The sequence below is a fragment of the Phytophthora cinnamomi genome, assembly GCF_018691715.1.
Source record: "Phytophthora cinnamomi strain GKB4 chromosome Unknown Contig14, whole genome shotgun sequence".
Taxonomy (NCBI): Eukaryota; Oomycota; class Peronosporomycetes; order Peronosporales; family Peronosporaceae; genus Phytophthora; species Phytophthora cinnamomi.
In genome coordinates this window covers 2516972-2539504 of record NW_027150947.1, presented here as the reverse complement: position 1 = coordinate 2539504, position 22533 = coordinate 2516972, and the positions used below count along the sequence as shown (strand labels likewise).

Below are 22533 nucleotides of genomic sequence, written 5' to 3'. Positions count from 1 at the left end.
CCGCGTTTCGTCACACCAGATCTCACAGGGGCCCGGGTGCGAGCTGCCTAGCGTGTCATGCTTCACGTAGCCGTCCGAGGGCACCGGCTGCGGGGTGATGTTCTTCTTGGTGTGCCGCACTCGGCGATGTCCGAGCCTGCAGTGATCATTATCCCCACATTACACCATGAAGCATCAAGCGCAACAAAACCTGAAAATATATGTAGTATATTTTCTTCAGGAGTCAGGCAAGTGCCTTTGACTCATTGACTTCAGTTTGGGACCGTAGCACCGATGCTAGCCCAGACACGCCCAGCGAAGTAGTCTCTCGACTTGAGCAGCCATGTGAACCAGTCTCCGACGACAACACCTCCCCACACTGGCAGTTGTGAGACGCCTCCACACGGACCGAGAGGCAAAATCGTTGCAGGGACTGCCGGTGTCTCGAATTGCTTCGAAAATCCGTCTTGCTTCTTACGGATGACGGCCGCCAGCTCACCACCTAGGAATTTGCCCTGCTCATTAGCAATGAATGCCATCTTCGGCGCCGGGTGGTTGCACACATCGCCCAGCGCGAACATGTGAGCGTACTTCTCGCCTTCTAGCTGCAACTGGCCGTTCACCTTGACAGCTCCGCGTTCCGTCAGCAGCGACGCATCCATCTCGTGGATCAGCGTCGCGACGGGACTGAATCCGCCACAAAGCAGTTGGATGTCCGCTTCGATCTCCGTGCCCTTGTCGGTGCGCAGCGTGCGCTTCTCGAAGCCATTGCCGCTCAGACGCTCCGTCAGACGCTCGCCCAAGATCACCTTCACTCCCAACTTGTCCATCGCCGCGTCCAAGTACACGTAGAACTTGTCGCGCAGGTTGCCCCCAGCAACAAGTTTCTCATTGGCGTCGACGATCGTCACGGACTTGGTCGGGTACTTGGCCTTGATCTCCGCTGCGACCTCGCAGCCGACGGCACCGCCGCCCACCACCAGAACACTCTCGGCCTTCTCGATGTGGCCGCGCACCTCCTGCAGCTTTGCCTCCGTGGCCGACCGCGCGTAGTCGCGAGCGTCCTGCTTGATGGGCACCGCGTACGAGCTCCCCGTGGCCAGCACCAGGTAGTCGAACTGCAGCTTGTCCGTCGTCTCGCTCTGCCGGTCGTCGCTGCCGATCGCGTGGTACGACACCTCCTTGGCCTCGGCCGAGATGTGCGTGGCCACGCCGCGCACGATGCGCACGAACTTGGCGGCGTGCTTGGGGATGGCGTTGTCGTACGGGATGAACATCTTCTTGGTGTAGTCGGCCTCCACGAAGGCGCGCGGGGCCCCCACGACGTGGTAGAAGAAGGCGCTCTTCTCCAGCACCACGACCTCGGTGTCGTCAGCTTCGGTCAGGTTCTTGGCCAGCGCCTGCGCGGTGTTGATGCCCGCCGCTCCACCTCCGATGATCACGATGCGCGTCATGGTCTGGGTCTTGAGGGTCTTGGGGTTGCTGTGGTCTGCGCCTTGCGTTGAGAATTCGTTTGTGAGAGCAACAAAGGGGTGCAGGTGTGTTGGAACTGCTAACTTGGCACTGCCAAATATGTCGGCAGGTCGTCTTACGCGTAATAATACGCTGGCGAAGAGTGTTTACCGATACCGCAGGGCTCACCGACATTCCAGATTTGATCACCACGCGATAGTGTGCGCAGACTGATCTGAACTAAGAGCACAACCGTCGGTACATGTACTACTCGTATAATAGTATGTTATCTTAGGGAGAGCTGAGACCACAAGGTTCAGTCTGTTACATGTCTTGAGTTAAAGTTACGGTAGATCCCAGTATACTGTACCCTACAAATGCAGCGATGGGATCGTGGACTGGTAGCTGTAATGTAGAGTGACTTTGAAACAAGTGTAACCAAATAAGGCTTTAGCACCTATGGCAAAATTGTGCATCCAAATGTGCGTAATGCTGTATTGAATAAAAAAGCTGTGTTCTCACTGCTGGAGCTAAGATCAAACCGGGAGAATCAGAACAGTCAGGTCTGAGCACGTTGGTTTGGCTACAATTCCCTCCGCCCCGTATAAAATGTGGACTCCCAAAATGATGGTGGCAAGGGCATCGTACGGGCCTTGATACTTAATGAATAAAGACTTTTTGATTTGATTTGATTGCGGTTTTGACGGCTAACTGTTCCCAAAGCCGCCTACGGGTATACCCGCGACAGCAGCCCATAATGAATAAAAGCTGCTGAACATCCCAACTCGATGATCTTATGATACTGATGTGCCAACGCTGGGTTTCTCGGCTTCACACGTTTCCAAAATAACCTTATCGGATGGCATCGCATGTGCTTATCCGTTGTCCTTACCAGGAAGTTAATTATACACTGGGAACAACAAAAGAATGGGGGAGCTCGACTTGGATCAACCTTCGTGCCATCAATCAGCCTACCCCAACGAGACAGGAAGTCCCCAGGCGAACGTAGCACAGCTTACACCACCATCCAGCTTCGGACAGCGAGTTGCGGTCATGTCGGTCTACAATGCAGACATAGAACTTGATGTACTGGTAGACGCTACATCAAGTTCTATGGCCACTGCAGGTCCGCGATATCACAGGTACAAGAAGATCGAGGTGGTACTGCGAGGAGAAAAAGATTGTATTCGACAAGGGCATTGTCGCCTTCCTCAGCACACTGTTTGAGGAAGGTGCGGCCACTGAGGGGGGGCGTCTCGATGACGGCGGCCAAGTTTAACAACCCTACCAACTATGATACCAGGCTGGCCGTGATAGCGATGCTGCAGACAACTTGGAACGTGAAGAAAATAAAAGTTTGTTGCTCCGTTTTATCTAATGTGGTGTTGTCGACAGCCACCGCCGTGACAGGCTCGTTCAGCGCTACGCAGTGAAGCGACTACAACGAGTTGATTGAGAGCCGACCTCTGTGAGATGTTTGTCTTGGTAGAAAGAAGCTGTGTGGAATTGGACTATTGAGTAACAACTTCCCTACGACATGGTACCTAATAGGTTTAGAGAATACATGGCCAAAATGACTTGCGCGGTCAGAATACTGTAGTTAGCTCATTTTTTACGGCAAAACAAAAAAAAACTGTGCCAGTGCCAGCAGCATCCCTTCACAGCACTGGTGTTCCCAGCCAAGTCACAGATGACCTGGTGAATGCCGCCCTCCACATCAGTATTGAAGCCATTAGTCATACTAATCTGTGACATCATGCGTACAATAAATACCCCGGTAACCTCCAATCGTACTGCCTAAACGTACGGCTGCTCAAAAACTACCAAAGCGATCAAGGCCAATTACCCGAATAGAAATGTGACGATCCTTGAGGCACACAGCGAGCTCATTTCAAGGAACAAGCTGTCGGACAACTTCTACTCGAAGCTGCACGCGGCTCTGGACGCTATGAAAGTGAATGTCATCCTGGGCGAACGCCTCACAGAGCGTCTGTCGGGAAACTCATTCGAGAAGCGTACGCTTCTCACGGACAAGGGCACGGAGATCGAGTCCGACATCCAGTTGCTTTGCGGCGGCTTCCACCCGGTCTCTGATCTCGTCCAGGACATGGATCCGTCCCTCATCACGGAGCAGGGATCGATCAAAGTGAACGAGCTTCTGCAGCTGGACAACGAGAAGTACTCGAACATCTTCGCGTTGGGTGACAAGAACAACCAGCTGCAAGTGGAATCATAACGTTAGTTCTTGTTAGTTAGTGTTCGGAAGTTGTGTCGCGGTGTTGGCTACTGGTGAATGCACTAAGTGCGGCTCACGCTCGTTCTCACCAATTCCTCCAATGCTTTATTTCTAACTGTAAAAAATATCATGCGTAATGCTGTTGAAGTGCTGTGACTCATCATGCATGATGCACCAGCACCTCATGTAACTTTGCTTGAAACGTAGACACCGAGGTGGCCACACTAGCTCTCCTAATTATATGTATCGCCCTATAGCACTTGATCGTTGACACCGTCTCATCGCTCTGCCATCGCAGCACAGTCGTTGCTGGTTGATTGGTTTTCCTAATTGCAGCATTAACCTAGAACTAGTGCTTCGCTCATCTCAAACTGTACAAATTGCTTGCTAGTATCGCTACATACTAATATTAAACCCGTTGGCGGGGCAGCGTGCCACCTCACCACACTGCATTGCGCACCAATGCATCTGCTAAACCAAATTGATGCACTGTTCAAGCCGATGAAGTGCGCTGGCGCTGAAATGGCAGCACTGCACGCTGTATAAAACACACTTACGTCATCAGCTAGTGAGGTAAAATACATGTACTAAATCATCCGTTTTCGCAGGTTTTCACGAAAAGATAACGCAATCTGTTGTTTAAAACGAGACGTTCTCATTTATCTCCCGCTAAGAGAACATTCCGATTAGGTCAGAATGGCTCTGAACACACGCTATCGCGTGGTGAGCAAATCTGGAATGTTGGTGAGCAAATCTCCAAACCCGGTGGAGCGGTAAACACTAGAGTTGTATTATGCGCATAATACATGAACTGACGAGATGTTTATCCGTAAGATGCCTGCCACAATACAGTCTGCCACAATACCGTATCTGCACCCCTTTGTTGCTCTCACAAACGAATTCTCAACGCAAGGCGCAGACCACAGCAACCCCAAGACCCTCAAGACCCAGACCATGACGCGCATCGTGATCATCGGAGGTGGAGCGGCGGGCATCAACACCGCGCAGGCGCTGGCCAAGAACCTGACCGAGGCTGACGACACCGAGGTCGTGGTGCTGGAGAAGAGCGCCTTCTTCTACCACGTCGTGGGGGCCCCGCGCGCCTTCGTGGAGGCCGACTACACCAAGAAGATGTTCATCCCGTACGACAACGCCATCCCCAAGCGCGCCGCCAAGTTCGTGCGCATCGTGCGCGGCGTGGCCACGCACATCTCGGCCGAGACCAAGGAGGTGTCGTACCACTCGATCGGCAGCGACGACCGGCAGAGCGAGACGACGGACAAGCTGCAGTTCGACTACCTGGTGCTGGCCACGGGGAGCTCGTACGCGGTGCCCATCAAGCAGGACGCTCGCGACTACGCGCGGTCGGCCACGGAGGCAAAGCTGCAGGAGGTGCGCGGCCACATCGAGAAGGCCGAGAGTGTTCTGGTGGTGGGCGGCGGTGCCGTCGGCTGCGAGGTCGCAGCGGAGATCAAGGCCAAGTACCCGACCAAGTCCGTGACGATCGTCGACGCCAATGAGAAACTTGTTGCTGGGGGCAACCTGCGCGACAAGTTCTACGTGTACTTGGACGCGGCGATGGACAAGTTGGGAGTGAAGGTGATCTTGGGCGAGCGTCTGACGGAGCGTCTGAGCGGCAATGGCTTCGAGAAGCGCACGCTGCGCACCGACAAGGGCACGGAGATCGAAGCGGACATCCAACTGCTTTGTGGCGGATTCAGTCCCGTCGCGACGCTGATCCACGAGATGGATGCGTCGCTGCTGACGGAACGCGGAGCTGTCAAGGTGAACGGCCAGTTGCAGCTAGAAGGCGAGAAGTACGCTCACATGTTCGCGCTGGGCGATGTGTGCAACCACCCGGCGCCGAAGATGGCATTCATTGCTAATGAGCAGGGCAAATTCCTAGGTGGTGAGCTGGCGGCCGTCATCCGTAAGAAGCAAGACGGATTTTCGAAGCAATTCGCGACACCGGCAGTCCCTGCAACGATTTTGCCTCTCGGTCCGTGTGGAGGCGTCTCACAACTGCCAGTGTGGGGAGGTGTTGTCGTCGGAGACTGGTTCACATGGCTGCTCAAGTCGAGAGACTACTTCGCTGGGCGTATCTGGTCTAGCATCGGTGCTACGGTACCAAACTGAAGTCGATGAGTCAAAGGCACTTGCCTGGCTCCTGCAGAAAATATATTTTTCTGGTTTTGTTGCGCTTGATTCTTCAGGTCTGGCTGGGCAAATTAACGCCAGTGCACTTTGCTTTGCGAGCGACGAGCTTCGAACAGAGCTCTACGTAAAGTGGCCAACTTAAGTGCATAGGATACCCGGCCTTGGCTAAACCAGCCAAATTTCGGCAACTGCGACACAACTTCCGATCACTAACTAACAAGTGCGAAAAAGTGTATCTAATAGTTTTTTTTATAGTAGTAAGACAATACAGTGGTCTCATCTTGGTAGGCTGTTTCGTTGCATAGCGACTAGACCATTTTAGCAACGAATGCTGTCACCTTACTTGGGCGGCGTGGCACCAAGGCTGCCCCACATACGCCCAGCCATGAAGTCCTTCGCCTTGATCATCCACGTGACCCAGTCGCCGACCACGACACCACCCCAAATAGGCAGCTGGGAGACGCCTCCGCTTCCTACCGGCAGAATCACCGCCTCCGTCGTGACCTTGGGGTACGGTTTGTTAAAGCCGTCTTGCTTCTTCTGCACGACGGCGGCTAGCTGCGCTGCAAGGAACTTGCCCTGGTCAGCGGCCCAGAACGCCATTTTAGGCGTTTCGTGGTTGCTGCTATCGCCCAGCGCGAAGATGTTCGAGTACTTCTCGTTGTCCAGCTGCAGAAGCTCGTTCACTTTGATCGATCCCTGCTCCGTGATGAGGGACGGATCCATGTCCTGGACGAGATCAGAGACCGGGTGGAAGCCGCCGCAAAGCAACTGGATGTCGGACTCGATCTCCGTGCCCTTGTCCGTGAGAAGCGTACGCTTCTCGAATGAGTTTCCCGACAGACGCTCTGTGAGGCGTTCGCCCAGGATGACATTCACTTTCATAGCGTCCAGAGCCGCGTGCAGCTTCGAGTAGAAGTTGTCCGACAGCTTGTTCCTTGAAATGAGCTCGCTGTGGGCCTCAAGGATCGTCACATTTTTGTTCGGGTACTTGGCCTTGATCTGTCCTGCCATTTCGCAGCCAACAGCTCCGCCACCAACGATCAGGATTTTACCGGCCTTTTCGATCTCCGAGCGGACTTCCTGCAGTTTGGCTTCGGTCGTTGTGCGCGTGTAGTCCTTCGGGTCCTGCTTGATCGGAACCGTGTACGTGCTGCCGGTGGCCAAGACCAGGTAGTCGAAGCGCAGCTTCTCGGCTTTGCCGCTCTTCTTGTCATCTGCGCTGATCGGGTGGAACGAGATCTCCTTCTTGTCCGGCGAGATTCCAGTGGCCACCGCGTGCTCGATGCGGACAAAACCGGTAGACGTCTTCGGGATGGCATTCTCGTACGGCACGAACATGTTCTTGGCGTAGTCGGCATCCACGCAGGCGCGCGCCGCGCCCAGTGTGTGGTAGAAGTGGCCGCTCTTTTCGAGCACGACGACCTCCGTGTTGTCTGCCTCGGTCAGAGTCTTGGCCAGGTTCTGGGCGCAGTTAATGCCTGCCTGACCACCACCGACGATCACAATGCGCATCATGTTGGACTTGATGAGGTGGCTGGAGGCTCGGCTGGTGATCGTCCGGGTTGTAGTTGTTGAAGAGATGAAGTGGCTGATCGGCGGCGAATTGAACAATGATCGTTGTGGTAGTTTTTGGGTAGCCGTACGTTTAGGTCGTGCTCGTGTGCTACTAGATGTTTCCAGGCGGGTTACGGGTATTGTACGCGTGATGCTACAGATTGGTATACCTAATTGGTCCAATATTGACGTGGTGCTCTTTATAAATAACTCCCTGGTAAGGACAACGCATAAGCACATGCGATGCCATCCGATAGAGGTTACGTTGGTAGTGGGCGAAGCCGAGAAACCCAGCGTTGAACCATTAGTAATAAGGTCATCAAGTTGGGAGGTTCGACAGTTTTTATTCATTTTCAAGGCTCGCACGAAGCCCTTGCCAGCATCGCACGAGGTTCACTTTGGGAGTCCACATTTTATACGGGACGGAGGGAACTGTAGCCAAACCAACGTGCTAAGACCTGACTGATCTGTTTCTCCCATTGGTGTAAAACAGAGGCAACATCGATAATGTTGCACTCGGGAAGCACGGCATATTTCCTTCAACTCGTCCTCTCACTGAACCGCGCAAATTTAAAACAACGGTGGATAGCATTTTTTGTTCCAAGCATTTTTCACCGGCTGCCACGCGCATCAACACTGATGGTTTACTCCGAGCTAAAATTGCTCCAACTCGAGTTATATCATCAAGAAGAATACCTTCGCGTAAACAGCGGTTCGGAGGCTTTGATTTCTCCAACATCGTACGTATCTTTGCAGGAATATCTGCCCGAGTGCCAACGCCAAAGCGATCATTATCGATTTCATCGCGGATGAACCACCTCATCTCAAGAACTACGACCCGGACGATCACCAGCCGAGCCTCCAGCCACCTCATCAAGTCCAACATGATGCGCATTGTGATCGTCGGTGGTGGTCAGGCAGGCATTAACTGCGCCCAGAACCTGGCCAAGACTCTGACCGAGGCAGACAACACGGAGGTCGTCGTGCTCGAAAAGAGCGGCCACTTCTACCACACACTGGGCGCGGCGCGCGCCTGCGTGGATGCCGACTACGCCAAGAACATGTTCGTGCCGTACGAGAATGCCATCCCGAAGACGTCTTCCGGCTTTGTCCGCATCGAGCACGCGGTGGCCACTGGAATCTCGCCGGACAAGAAGGAGATCTCGTTCCACCCGATCAGCGCAGATAACAAGAAGAGCGGCAAAGCCGAGAAGCTGCGCTTCGACTACCTGGTCTTGGCCACCGGCAGCACGTACACGGTTCCGATCAAGCAGGACCCGAAGGACTACACGCGCACAACGACCGAAGCCAAACTGCAGGAAGTCCGCTCGGAGATCGAAAAGGCCGGTAAAATCCTGATCGTTGGTGGCGGAGCTGTTGGCTGCGAAATGGCAGGACAGATCAAGGCCAAGTACCCGAACAAAAATGTGACGATCCTTGAGGCCCACAGCGAGCTCATTTCAAGGAACAAGCTGTCGGACAACTTCTACTCGAAGCTGCACGCGGCTCTGGACGCTATGAAAGTGAATGTCATCCTGGGCGAACGCCTCACAGGAGCGTCTGTCGGGAAACTCATTCGAGAAGCGTACGCTTCTCACGGACAAGGGCACGGAGATCGAGTCCGACATCCAGTTGCTTTGCGGCGGCTTCCACCCGGTCTCTGATCTCGTCCAGGACATGGATCCGTCCCTCATCACGGAGCAGGGATCGATCAAAGTGAACGAGCTTCTGCAGCTGGACAACGAGAAGTACTCGAACATCTTCGCGCTGGGCGATAGCAGCAACCACGAAACGCCTAAAATGGCGTTCTGGGCCGCTGACCAGGGCAAGTTCCTTGCAGCGCAGCTAGCCGCCGTCGTGCAGAAGAAGCAAGACGGCTTTAACAAACCGTACCCCAAGGTCACGACGGAGGCGGTGATTCTGCCGGTAGGAAGCGGAGGCGTCTCCCAGCTGCCTATTTGGGGTGGTGTCGTGGTCGGCGACTGGGTCACGTGGATGATCAAGGCGAAGGACTTCATGGCTGGGCGTACGTGGGGCAGCCTTGGTGTCACGCCGCCCAAGTAATGTGATGGTGTTGCCTTCCGACAGGAAGATGTGTACCTAGAGGAGCATTTATGCATCCTTCAGAGAGCTCATAGCACCGTTGAATATATTCTGCCTTTCATTTCGATACCATGACTTTATAGTTGTGAACTTCACAATCTGAACACAATGCAGAAGAATGTATCATGCACAGGAAAGTGTAAAGTACACGCAGTGAGGGAGGATTCCTACCAAGTTGAAGTGGTACATGCTAAATACTTGGTATTGCTGCTGTGCCTCCCGGGCGCACTTGTCTGCACTTCTGCAATTTCGGTTGTGTTGCTCAGAAAGCGACTTGTTCAGAAATGTTTCGGCTAATCTAACCGGTTCCTGCCATGTTTGTTTACCAGAAGACTACGCTAACTCCCTGCACCCGCATATCGGCGACTTCTGCGCCAAAAGAATTCAAAGACGGGAGATGCTCCAATGGGTGCTTGAAGCCGGTTTGCTCCTCGGTAGGATACCAATTGTGCCGCGAGCGGGCCAATTCGTTGAGCAAAAAAGCGAGCTCTCATTACAACACAATAGTGAGCTTTAGAAAAGGGAGATGGTTCCGAAGCCAACGCGGCGTCGGCTTCAAGTCAAGCATCGTCACGCTGTTTTTTTTTTCGCGTAAAGACTCACCCCGTGCGAATCCAATCTGTGCAAGAACTTGAGGCTGTCATCGAGACGGCAAAATGTTTTGCGGCAGTCTTTACCCGCGAATACGTGTAACTCACAAAGGTGGCCGCGCAGGCTGTTCAGAACAGGCTGGATAAACAACAGCATGCCGCATCCCCTGCTCATGATTGCCAACCTGGCGAAAGGTGCTTGGGCGACAGAAAGAGAAAGCTCAACTCCGCGCATAGGCGCAGCACGGCTAGTACCTATGGCAAAGCGTGGATCCCTCCAATCACTCCGATCTGGCTTGACACTCTCTTTTTCTTTGTCGGCCCACATAGTGGCATCGCCGTATGGGCTGAATCTGCTTGCGGTCGCCACCATCGGCAGCGTTGAAGAGAGAGACTGCACCGAAGGAATGGTACACCGTCAATTTTGCGCTTCAAGGAGCGGTAGCCACCGGGGCCTTTACCAGCCTGCTCGTAGACCATCGCGCGGACTGGCGCAAAGGACGGCTCGAAGTCGCGCGGTTCCGTCGGGTTGGAAGTCGGGCATGTACGCTTTAAAAACGTTCGGCGGACAAGAAGCGGTGATAAGAACACCACGAAGTGTGACTATCCCGGGGGCCAATGGATCTGGCTGCTCGTGCCCGCATTCATCGAAAGCATGTCAATTTCTGCCGCAACAGCTTGGTCCATGTCGTGGCTCAGATTCAGTTCGATTGTACTCGAATGTCTGCCGCAAATATATTTTTTTATTAGTTGTAATTCATTTTGCAGCGGAGACGACTGCATCAATCTTTCAGGCACATCATCGCCTCCGCCCAAACAACATCTTGGTGTAGGTCCGTCCATCGCTCGCTCGTTGAGGTAAAGGCAGCGGACGGCGCATGGCGAGCATCCAGATGCCAGCTGGCAGGTCACGTCCACCCTACACGTGGGCAAACGATACCCAAGTCGAGTCGAGCGCCACGCTGCCCTGTCGACCGAGTGCTCGCCTCTCTCCATGGCGCGCACCCTGTCACCCGGCCAAACACTTACATTCCAACTTTACCCGTGCTACTCAGGACTCTGCCTGGCCGGATCCGTGACGAGCGCAAACCAAGTGAGACTGTACCCCTCGCCAATGACCATGGGCGTGGACCCGAAATACTGCAAGGTGACGGTGCATCCGGCCATCAACCCGAAGGTATCACCGCCTCGGATGCGGCGCCAGACCGTCGGCGACGAAGGCCTCCCTACCATCCGTAACAGACCTTACAAGCGCGCGCCGCCGCCAGTTCCACCTTACAAAGCGCACGCTGCTGCCGTCTACGACAACGTCGAGGAGCTCCAGGAGGACGACACTGCCGACATCGCTGTACTAAGTGAGGAGGAGCCGATCTCTCGCCGCCGCGCTCACACCACGTCGTCGATGTCGACGTCGGCGCGGCTGTCGAACATCCTCAACCCGTTGTCACGCATGACGATGCGCTGGACCGAGCACTCGACGGACTCGCCGAATAAGACAGCCGAGTCCTCCACGACCAGTGTGTCCTCGACGCCGAATTTAATGGACACCCCGCCTCAGCTGATGACCCCGCCTCCCATGATGGACTTGGCCAATTCGTTCCTTGACGTGGACACGGATGAAAACGACATGCTGAGACCGACATTTGAGGACACTGGCGGTCTGAGACCCACGTTTGATGACTATAGCAGTGTGCGGCCTACGTCTGAAGACTCTGGTACCATGAGGCCGACGTTCGAAGATACTGGCAAGTCGAGACCCACGTTTGAGGACACGGGTGTTTCGAGGCCGACGTTCGATAGTCTGAGGCCGACCTTCGAGGACATCAACTGTCTCATGGCCGGCACGCCACCGATCCCAGCAGGCCTCACGCTTGACATGCTGCCAACAAAGTACGAGACGCCTCCGATTCCGTCACACCTGCGGGACGTGCTAATGCACAACCAGAACCAACAAAAGGGCATGTCGCCGCTAGCGATTGATCACAGCGACGATGAATTTGAAAGCGAGAGCGAATTTGAAGACGACGATGCCAGCAGCGCCACTACTGACGACTATGGCGAGGATCCTACGAACCGTTCGGTGGACATTGACAGCATTCGACAGACTCGTGCTCAAGCTCTGGCGAACTTTGAGGCTTCACTCATCCGTCGCATCCCGCGCTCTCGCACCACCGAAGTACCGAGAAAAGTTGGAGGCTCGGCCCGTAACATTCGTGGTCTCAGCTCGCCGCCACGAATGATGAGCCAAGTTATTCGCCGCAAGGCAACGGTTACCGACGAAAGCCACGCTGTGGAGAGTTCTACAGGACGTGGAACTCGTCAACTCCACAACGAACCGTCTTCTGTGCCAATGTACCACGGCCAGGAACTACACCTGGCATTTAAAACAACGACCGGTCAGATCACGCAAGTGCAAGGGCACTCAAAGAGACGTGGAGTTGGGCACAAGAATCCTTTCTCGCGCCGCGTGCGTTGTTACGCCATTCAGCCCTTTGATCAGTTGGAAGACGCAGACACACTCCGTATTATCGGACACACCACGGACGGTCTGCTTCGCGGTGGAGACTGCATTTCGTTGGCACGCACCGATGGCACGGTGCTACGCATGCAAAAGATCTCTAAGAAGCTAACGTTCAGCAACAAGATTGATGTACGGGCCAAGTTTGTCATCACTGGTGTGCCCGACCGCACACCCGTGACCTCAACGTCCAAGTTCTACTTGCAGAGTGTGTACGATCGCAAAAGGACCGTGGGCTTTTTGCCGTCTCGGCGCGAGAGCCACCCAGGCTGCCTGGCCATGTATGTCCACCGCAACGTTGACGACAAGGTCGAGCCGATCCAGTTCTTCAAGCGCCACCCAAGCCACAGCCTGACGTTCTGGCACAACCCTCAGCAATGGGTCTAATCAACCGCCATTAGGCGTTCTGGCATAACCCGCAGCGGACGGGTGTAAGGAAACGCACACAGCACGATCGAAGTACTGAAGTGCGTCCTGCCCCATTGGGAAGGGCAGGAAACAGGATTGCTACGAGGAGGTAGCCTACGTGTTAGTTGTAATTTGTGTTGTCGCGTTAGTGGTGTGTAGGAGTCGAAGTATCATATGAATCAACTATCGAGTGATGGAAGTAGTAATTTAGTTATTCTCTTGTAGATCTGAGCCTATCAGCGATAGCAGTTGATATGAACACGATGGATCGGAATCGCGCTCTGCGAGCGGTTTTGACCGTTGTATATTTGAGCTGATCACGGTAAATCTTCATCAGCGTCATAAGCTGCCGAGCAACAGCGTGTGGGGGCGCATACTACATGTATTGCTACTGGTAGTACTACACCCGAAACCGGATACTCAGATCCATAAGTCATAGGTACACTACATACTCGGTCGCAAAGTAGCGATACAGTTTTCCCCGGCAAATCTGGAATTGCGTCGTCTAATCTACCTCGCAGAGATAGTACGCTCATGCATTCAAGATTTGCGCTTCCTGCAGGCTATGTACTGAGTTTGGTGAACAGTGGAGGGAAAATGTCTACTGGAGGTAAGCGACATGCAAGTGCAAGTGGCTAGTCTGCAGGGGTAAATGAAGTGTTCATAGCGAACCTTAGATATTTGCAGTAGCATGATTGGGGACATAGCGACAGGCTCTATTCATCAAAAGCCACCATGCGATCGCCATCGAAAAGAGTGTACACGCGACACAAGCCGATAGTCTGGGCAGTGCGGGCGTTCGAACTGCTTAAGACCCGTCGCAGGCTGCGGTCTACACGGTGCTCCGCAACGAAGACAAACTCTTCAAGTTGCCGTAGGAAAACTACTCCTTAAAGAAGCCTTGAAGCCTTAACAGACCGCGCCTTCCTCGCCAACTTCCGACATGAGACATTCTTAGCCACTAATCGAGTAATTCAGTACATTTGGATCTTTGTACACAACTATGCAAGCTGTGCTACCTCGCAGTCTCTATTGGTCCGACCTTTCCATATTTGCCAGGGAATACTGTAGTCCAATGGTGCACCGTACTGCGCGATTTGACGTGTATGAAGTGATACCGCGGAACCAGGTATAATACAACACATTTGTGATCAACTCAACGTGTATTTTGGTTGAGTTGATTTTACAATTCAAAACGAAAATGTCCTTCATACACAATACATAGTCCTTTTCACCAGAATTCGTACAAATACTCCCACAGGCCTCCGGCTTACAAGGTTACCTCGTCAAAAATGTCGGTCCAAGATTCGCCAAGATACTCGGTATCAAGCGGAGGCAAAGTCTCAACAGCAATCTCGTTGTTCGAGTAGGCGATGTTGCTTCCAAACTCTGTTTGCACGGTTGACACCACTGGATTTAGAATGGGTTCGAGAAGCGTGTTGAGTTCGTCTTCCCGACCTGAATCAATCACCAGAGACCAATCCAGCGCGGCCAGATCTGCAGCATCGAAGTCAGCCAGCGGCCACGACTCGTTGATGAAGTTTTCTGGGCTCAATGAGGACATCTCTTGTTCCGGCTCGCGCTCATCTTCATGCTTGGACTCGGTGTGAAGTCTTTTGACGTCCATGTGATGGTCGCGTTCTTCCGTGTGGCTCTCGTCGCGAAATCGCTTTGCCCCAATGTGGGTAGTTGCTGCACACATCGCCGCCTTTTGCGCCTCCATTTCGGCTACTAGAGGAGCCAGCTGTGAAGGATGACATCGGTGGAGAAACTCATGACTAAAGGTGCACACACTAGCGCGGGTCTTCGTCCACTTGCGAAATCCGAAGTTGTTCAGCTGCCGCTGGAAGCTCGCAAACTTACAATGTTTGAAGTACTTTGGGAGGATCTCACGCTCGAGCCTCGGCACGTCGAATACCTGGAAGTGAGATCCGTCGACCGACCACGACAAGATGAATGGGTCTTCGTCGTGCAAGATATCATAGAGTGTCCTCACGAACCGAGGTACCTCGTCGATGACCTTCTCGTTGGAGCGCATCGCACCGGGCGTTGCTATGTCGGTATCAATTGCTGCTCAGATGTGAATTCAGTTGTGAGGGCGCAGAAGCTTCTTTAGTATCCTGAGTCTCTTCAGCGACGAGGCCTAGAGAAGGCTAGCTATATTTGTGGCTGGTCAGTCACAGGATATACACCTAGTTTTCACTTCAAGCGACAGGTGAACAAGCTGCAGTGGTGACTGTAGCCTGGCCTCGAAATGCGCAGAAAACGCAGCTGCAGCGCCCTTGCCAAGAACACAGGGCGTCTAGCGAAATGTACACATGTTGAATTCGGCGAATATACTGCCACATTGAAAATGTTGCTTTTCTGTTCCACGTTGAAGTGACTTCTTGATGATCGTATGCTTTCGACGCTTTCAGAATGGCTACACTTTCCACGTTCGAGAACACGCGCGCTCACATTAACTTAGATTTCCTATCCAGCAAGTGTCCATTAACGCCTAGCTTTCTGTAAATGGTGCAGGTGCACGACAAGTACTACAACACGTCGCCGGTGACGCATACGCGATCCTTCCTAACCCCGCCCAGCAGCAACTTCGCCCTCCAAGAACTATATACCGCATAGGTGGCGAGGCTATGCCTAGCGCATATCAAATACTAACAATACAAGCACACATTAAACTATGTTAACATGATCCACTTGTGTTACGGCAGAGTTCCCTGCCGTCAGTAAAACTGGAATATCGCCCCGCAACAGCAGGAAGGGCCAGCAATTATGCGCAAGCAGCAGTTCTGACTTCAGCAAACACAACCCGAGCAGAAGCCAAAGCAGAAACAGAAACAAAAGCCTACGCGAGATTTCTTAGATCTTAGCGCCACCTGGCCGTCTACCCGCGTGTGTCGGTCGATCTTGTCAAATGCGACAAAGCGCCTCGCCTTGGAGCTTTGCACGCTCCTCATCACCCGTATGCTGCAGCAGAAGCAGCCAGCAAGCGAGCTTACCGCACGACGGTTGCCTGCCCGATCGTGGATCTCCATTTGACGTCTCCGTCATAACTCAATCGGGCTCGACCCACACACCATCACCAACACCAACGCCAATACAGATACACCACAAACCGCTCACATCAACGGAAGATGAGTCTTACAGCCAGTGACGCCGGCCTTGTCCCCACCGTGCCGCGCTTCGTACGCGCCGTTTATGACATGCTGGAGAACGAAGACCAGCGCATCCTCTCGTGGTCGGCGGACGGATCGCACTTCCAGGTCTACGATGTTCCCCGGCTCGAGATGGAGGTGCTGCGCAAGTACTTCAAGCACGGCAAGTTCACTAGCTTCCAGCGCCAGCTCAACAACTTCGGCTTCCACAAGTGGACCAAGACACGCGCCAGCGTGGCCACGTTCAGCCACACCGTGCTCGTGCGGTGCCACCCGTCTCAGCTTGCCACCTTGGTGAGCCACATGAAGGTCAAGACGGCGGTAGCGGCGGCAGCAGCGGTCACACCAGCGAGGGCCACGACGTCCGCGAAGCGGCCTCGGAGTCTTCTGGCTGCGACGCCCCAGTCCTTGAATGCAGTGAAGAAGCAGAAGCTGTCTCCGCGCGACGTGTGCGCCGTGGACGACCTGACGGAAGTCAGTTTCTCGTCCATGCTGGAGCTAGACCCGCTGTGGGCGCTGGGTGACAGCAGCAGTGACGGCGGGCCACTGAACTCTATCGAGCTAGCCGAGCTTGCAGACCTGGACTGGGACGCTGCCGTCTCGCCACTGGAGTTGTATACTTGCGACAGCGACAGTAACACTGACACTGATGCCAAGACAGACTGCACTGCATCGAGGCTGCTTACCGAAGACGACGTGGCCGCCGTGCTCTACAACCTTGACGCCGCACAGGCGCTGTCGGACTGCGAGCTGGACTCTCTACTTGGCGGTAACTCGGACATTCACGCTGACCTCGCAATCGACGCTGACCTCGCAATCGACGCTGACCTTGCAATCGACGATGCATTCAATATGGACGCCAGCTTGGACATCATCGATGTCGCTCTCGACGTCGACACACTGCTTTTTGTGTAGACCTGCACCACTGCCAATGAGCCATACAGCGCTGTACAGTGCGCGTTGGTGGTGCTTCCTCGTATGTATAGCTAGTATCAAGCACAAATAATGGAACTAATTTATGAATGGACGTACGCACTTCAGTATGTACTTCGTATCCACCAAGGCCGACTCAACGGATCAATCGGCCGTGGTCTGACTAGCACTGAGCGTCGTCGTCCGTCAGCGAAGAGGGCTCCTCTGGTATTTCTCCGCTATTTCAAATTGGATCTCGCCGTTGTTGAAGTTGTTTTCAGTGGTCGTATCCCGGCCGTTTTATGGCAACATTCGACTATGTAACAGTACACTTTGAGTCGTCTACATGGCTACTCTTTCGTGATCGACACTTCGACTGCAATGTCCGGTCCAAATCGCCCCCGAGCTGTACTTACCACTGCATGTATTATATACCACTGCAATATAATGTACCGCACAACCGTTCGCGCAAGGCAGATTGAATCCAGTCTACTCTACTCGATTCTATTCGACACAATATGCAAAGTTGGTGTGCAACGCTGCGCATCCAGCCCAGGCGGGAGGGAGAGGGAGGGAGGGACATGTCGTAGATTTGACTGCAACGTTGAAAGCTCGGTCGGTGTATTAGCGGGGCTACACAGCTCAGACTTGCCCTCTCTCACGAACGAAACATTCGCGAAGCTATTCACGGCGCAGGCACCTGCTTTTTCGGAACCGCGCTCGCCACTTGTGTTCTCGGGGAGTTCCCTGCCAACAGTGCCATACGAGCATAACTAGCGCATACACGCAGCAGCAACAGCAGCAGCATTTTATGTGCCACCAGCAGTTCTGACTTCAGCAGACACAACCCGAGCAGAAGCCAAAGCAGAAACAGAAGCCTACGCGAGCTTTCTTAGATCTTAGCGCCACCTGGCCGTCTACCCATGTTTGTCGGTCGATCTTGTCAAATGCGACAAAGCGCCTCGCCTTGGAGCTTTGCACGCTCCTCGTCACCCGTATGCTGCAGCAGAAGCAGCCAGCAAGCGAGCTTACCGCACGACAGTTGCCTGCCCGATCGTGGATCTCCATTTGACGTCTCCGTCATAACTCAATCGGGCTCGACCCACACACCATCACCAACACCAACGCCAATACAGATACACCACAAACCGCTCACATCAACGGAAGATGAGTCTTACAGCCAGTGACGCCGGCCTTGTCCCCACCGTGCCGCGCTTCGTACGCGCCGTTTATGACATGCTGGAGAACGAAGACCAGCGCATCCTCTCGTGGTCGGCGGACGGATCGCACTTCCAGGTCTACGATGTTCCCCGGCTCGAGATGGAGGTGCTGCGCAAGTACTTCAAGCACGGCAAGTTCACTAGCTTCCAGCGCCAGCTCAACAACTTCGGCTTCCACAAGTGGACCAAGACACGCGCCAGCGTGGCCACGTTCAGCCACACCGTGCTCGTGCGGTGCCACCCGTCTCAGCTTGCCACCTTGGTGAGCCACATGAAGGTCAAGACGGCGGTAGCGGCGGCAGCAGCGGTCACACCAGCGAGGGCCACGACGTCCGCGAAGCGGCCTCGGAGTCTTCTGGCTGCGACGCCCCAGTCCTTGAATGCAGTGAAGAAGCAGAAGCTGTCTCCGCGCGACGTGTGCGCCGTGGACGACCTGACGGAAGTCAGTTTCTCGTCCATGCTGGAGCTAGACCCGCTGTGGGCGCTGGGTGACAGCAGCAGCGACGGCGGGGTTCAGCCACTGAACTCTATCGAGCTAGCCGAGCTTGCAGACCTGGACTGGGACGCTGCCGTCTCGCCACTGAAGTTGTATACTTGCGACAGCGACAGTAACACTGACACTGACGCCAAGACAGACTGCACTGCATCGAGGCTGCTTACCGAAGACGACGTGGCCGCCGTGCTCTACAACCTTGACGCCGCACAGGCGCTGTCGGACTGCGAGCTGGACTCTCTACTTGGCGGTAACTCGGACATTCACGCTGACCTCGCAATCGACGCTGACCTCGCAATCGACGCTGACCTTGCAATCGACGATGCATTCAATATGGACGCCAGCTTGGACATCATCGATGTCGCTCTCGACGTCGACACACTGCTTTTTGTGTAGACCTGCACCACTGCCAATGAGCCATACAGCGCTGTACAGTGCGCGTTGGTGGTGCTTCCTCGTATGTATAGCTAGTATCAAGCACAAAATAATGGAACTAATTTATGAATGGACGTACGCACTTCAGTATGTACTTCGTATCCACCAAGGCCAACTCAACGGATCAATCGGCCGTGGTCTGACTAGCACTGAGCGTCGTCGTCCGTCAGCGAAGAGGGCTCCTCTGGTATTTCTCCGCTATTTCAAATTGGATCTCGCCGTTGTTGAAGTTGTTTTCAGTGGTCGTATCCCGGCCGTTTTATGGCAACATTCGACTATGTAACAGTACACTTTGAGTCGTCTACATGGCTACTCTTTCGTGATCGACACTTCGACTGCAATGTCCGGTCCAAATCGCCCCCGAGCTGTACTTACCACTGCATGTATTATATACCACTGCAATATAATGTACCGCACAACCGTTCGCGCAAGGCAGATTGAATCCAGTCTACTCTACTCGATTCTATTCGACACAATATGCAAAGTTGGTGTGCAACGCTGCGCATCCAGCCCAGGCGGGAGGGAGAGGGAGGGAGGGACATGTCGTAGATTTGACTGCAACGTTGAAAGCTCGGTCGGTGTATTAGCGGGGCTACACAGCTCAGACTTGCCCTCTCTCACGAACGAAACATTCGCGAAGCTATTCACGGCGCAGGCACCTGCTTTTTCGGAACCGCGCTCGCCACTTGTGTTCTCGGGGAGTTCCCTGCCAACAGTGCCATACGAGCATAACTAGCGCACACACGCAGCAGCAACAGCAGCAGCATTTTATGTGCCACCAGCAGTTCTGACTTCAGCAGACACAACCCGAGCAGAAGCCAAAGCAGAAACAGAAGCCTACGCGAGCTTTCTTAGATCTTAGCGCCACCTGGCCGTCTACCCGCGTGTGTCGGTCGATCTTGTCAAATGCGACAAAGCGCCTCGCCTTGGAGCTTTGCACGCTCCTCATCACCCGTATGCTGCAGCAGAAGCAGCCAGCAAGCGAGCTTACCGCACGACGGTTGCCTGCCCGATCGTGGATCTCCATTTGACGTCTCCGTCATAACTCAATCGGGCTCGACCCACACACCATCACCAACACCAACGCCAATACAGATACACCACAAACCGCTCACATCAACGGAAGATGAGTCTTACAGCCAGTGACGCCGGCCTTGTCCCCACCGTGCCGCGCTTCGTACGCGCCGTTTATGACATGCTGGAGAACGAAGACCAGCGCATCCTCTCGTGGTCGGCGGACGGATCGCACTTCCAGGTCTACGATGTTCCCCGGCTCGAGATGGAGGTGCTGCGCAAGTACTTCAAGCACGGCAAGTTCACTAGCTTCCAGCGCCAGCTCAACAACTTCGGCTTCCACAAGTGGACCAAGACACGCGCCAGCGTGGCCACGTTCAGCCACACCGTGCTCGTGCGGTGCCACCCGTCTCAGCTTGCCACCTTGGTGAGCCACATGAAGGTCAAGACGGCGGTAGCGGCGGCAGCAGCGGTCACACCAGCGAGGGCCACGACGTCCGCGAAGCGGCCTCGAGTCTTCTGGCTGCGACGCCCCAGTCCTTGAATGCAGTGAAGAAGCAGAAGCTGTCTCCGCGCGACGTGTGCGCCGTGGACGACCTGACGGAAGTCAGTTTCTCGTCCATGCTGGAGCTAGACCCGCTGTGGGCGCTGGGTGACAGCAGCAGCGACGGCGGGGTTCAGCCACTGAACTCTATCGAGCTAGCCGAGCTTGCAGACCTGGACTGGGACGCTGCCGTCTCGCCACTGGAGTTGTATACTTGCGACAGCGACAGTAACACTGACACTGACGCCAAGACAGACTGCACTGCATCGAGGCTGCTTACCGAAGACGACGTGGCCGCCGTGCTCTACAACTTTGACGCCGCACAGGCGCTGTCGGACTGCGAGCTGGACTCTCTACTTGGCGGTAACTCGGACATTCACGCTGACCTCGCAATCGACGCTGACCTCGCAATCGACGCTGACCTTGCAATCGACGATGCATTCAATATGGACGCCAGCTTGGACATCATCGATGTCGCTCTCGACGTCGACACACTGCTTTTTGTGTAGACCTGCACCACTGCCAATGAGCCATACAGCGCTGTACAGTGCGCGTTGGTGGTGCTTCCTCGTATGTATAGCTAGTATCAAGCACAAATAATGGAACTAATTTATGAATGGACGTACGCACTTCAGTATGTACTTCGTATCCACCAAGGCCGACTCAACGGATCAATCGGCCGTGGTCTGACTAGCACTGAGCGTCGTCGTCCGTCAGCGAAGAGGGCTCCTCTGGTATTTCTCCGCTATTTCAAATTGGATCTCGCCGTTGTTGAAGTTGTTTTCAGTGGTCGTATCCCGGCCGTTTTATGGCAACATTCGACTATGTAACAGTACACTTTGAGTCGTCTACATGGCTACTCTTTCGTGATCGACACTTCGACTGCAATGTCCGGTCCAAATCGCCCCCGAGCTGTACTTACCACTGCATGTATTATATACCACTGCAATATAATGTACCGCACAACCGTTCGCGCAAGGCAGATTGAATCCAGTCTACTCTACTCGATTCTATTCGACACAATATGCAAAGTTGGTGTGCAACGCTGCGCATCCAGCCCAGGCGGGAGGGAGAGGGAGGGAGGGACATGTCGTAGATTTGACTGCAACGTTGAAAGCTCGGTCGGTGTATTAGCGGGGCTACACAGCTCAGACTTGCCCTCTCTCACGAACGAAACATTCGCGAAGCTATTCACGGCGCAGGCACCTGCTTTTTCGGAACCGCGCTCGCCACTTGTGTTCTCGGGGAGTTCCCTGCCAACAGTGCCATACGAGCATAACTAGCGCATACACGCAGCAGCAACAGCAGCAGCATTTTATGTGCCACCAGCAGTTCTGACTTCAGCAGACACAACCCGAGCAGAAGCCAAAGCAGAAACAGAAGCCTACGCGAGCTTTCTTAGATCTTAGCGCCACCTGGCCGTCTACCCTCGTGTGTCGGTCGATCTTGTCAAATGCGACAAAGCGCCTCACCTTGGAGCTTTGCACGCTCCTCGTCACCCGTATGATGCAGCAGAAGCAGCCAGCAAGCGAGCTTACCGCACGACAGTTGCCTGCCCGATCGTGGATCTCCATTTGACGTCTCCGTCATAACTCAATCGGGCTCGACCCACACACCATCACCAACACCAACGCCAATACAGATACACCACAAACCGCTCACATCAACGGAAGATGAGTCTTACAGCCAGTGACGCCGGCCTTGTCCCCACCGTGCCGCGCTTCGTACGCGCCGTTTATGACATGCTGGAGAACGAAGAC

The 22533-nt window shown here is 54.2% G+C and overlaps 5 protein-coding genes across 5 annotated transcripts; 2 read left to right on the top strand and 3 right to left on the bottom strand.

The window, feature by feature from the left end:
* Positions 1 to 474: 474 nt before the first annotated feature.
* Positions 475 to 1433, bottom strand: IUM83_01490 (Apoptosis-inducing factor B; the record flags this gene model as incomplete). Its single annotated transcript, XM_067925348.1, has 2 exons — positions 475 to 481; positions 571 to 1433. 2 exons carry the CDS (start codon positions 1431 to 1433, stop codon positions 475 to 477), a joined length of 870 nt encoding a protein of 289 aa, XP_067797481.1.
* A 1901-nt stretch (positions 1434 to 3334) lies between these two features.
* IUM83_01489 (putative apoptosis-inducing factor) lies at positions 3335 to 3667 on the top strand (the record flags this gene model as incomplete). The annotated part of the gene is made up of 1 exon (XM_067925347.1): positions 3335 to 3667. The coding sequence occupies one exon, from the start codon at positions 3335 to 3337 to the stop codon at positions 3665 to 3667; it is 333 nt and encodes a 110-aa protein (XP_067797134.1).
* Positions 3668 to 4621: 954 nt separating this feature from the next.
* Positions 4622 to 12979, top strand: IUM83_01487 (putative pyridine nucleotide-disulfide oxidoreductase; the record flags this gene model as incomplete). Its single annotated transcript, XM_067925345.1, has 3 exons — positions 4622 to 5160; positions 10843 to 10907; positions 11130 to 12979. The coding sequence occupies 3 exons, from the start codon at positions 4622 to 4624 to the stop codon at positions 12977 to 12979; spliced, it is 2454 nt and encodes an 817-aa protein (XP_067797141.1).
* On the bottom strand, positions 6164 to 7342 carry IUM83_01488 (putative pyridine nucleotide-disulfide oxidoreductase; the record flags this gene model as incomplete). The annotated part of the gene is made up of 1 exon (XM_067925346.1): positions 6164 to 7342. The coding sequence occupies one exon, from the start codon at positions 7340 to 7342 to the stop codon at positions 6164 to 6166; it is 1179 nt and encodes a 392-aa protein (XP_067797135.1).
* A 1291-nt stretch (positions 12980 to 14270) lies between the features above and the next one.
* On the bottom strand, positions 14271 to 14627 carry IUM83_01486 (Heat shock transcription factor; the record flags this gene model as incomplete). Its single annotated transcript, XM_067925344.1, has 1 exon — positions 14271 to 14627. The coding sequence occupies one exon, from the start codon at positions 14625 to 14627 to the stop codon at positions 14271 to 14273; it is 357 nt and encodes a 118-aa protein (XP_067797142.1).
* Between the last annotated feature and the right edge of the window lie 7906 nt (positions 14628 to 22533).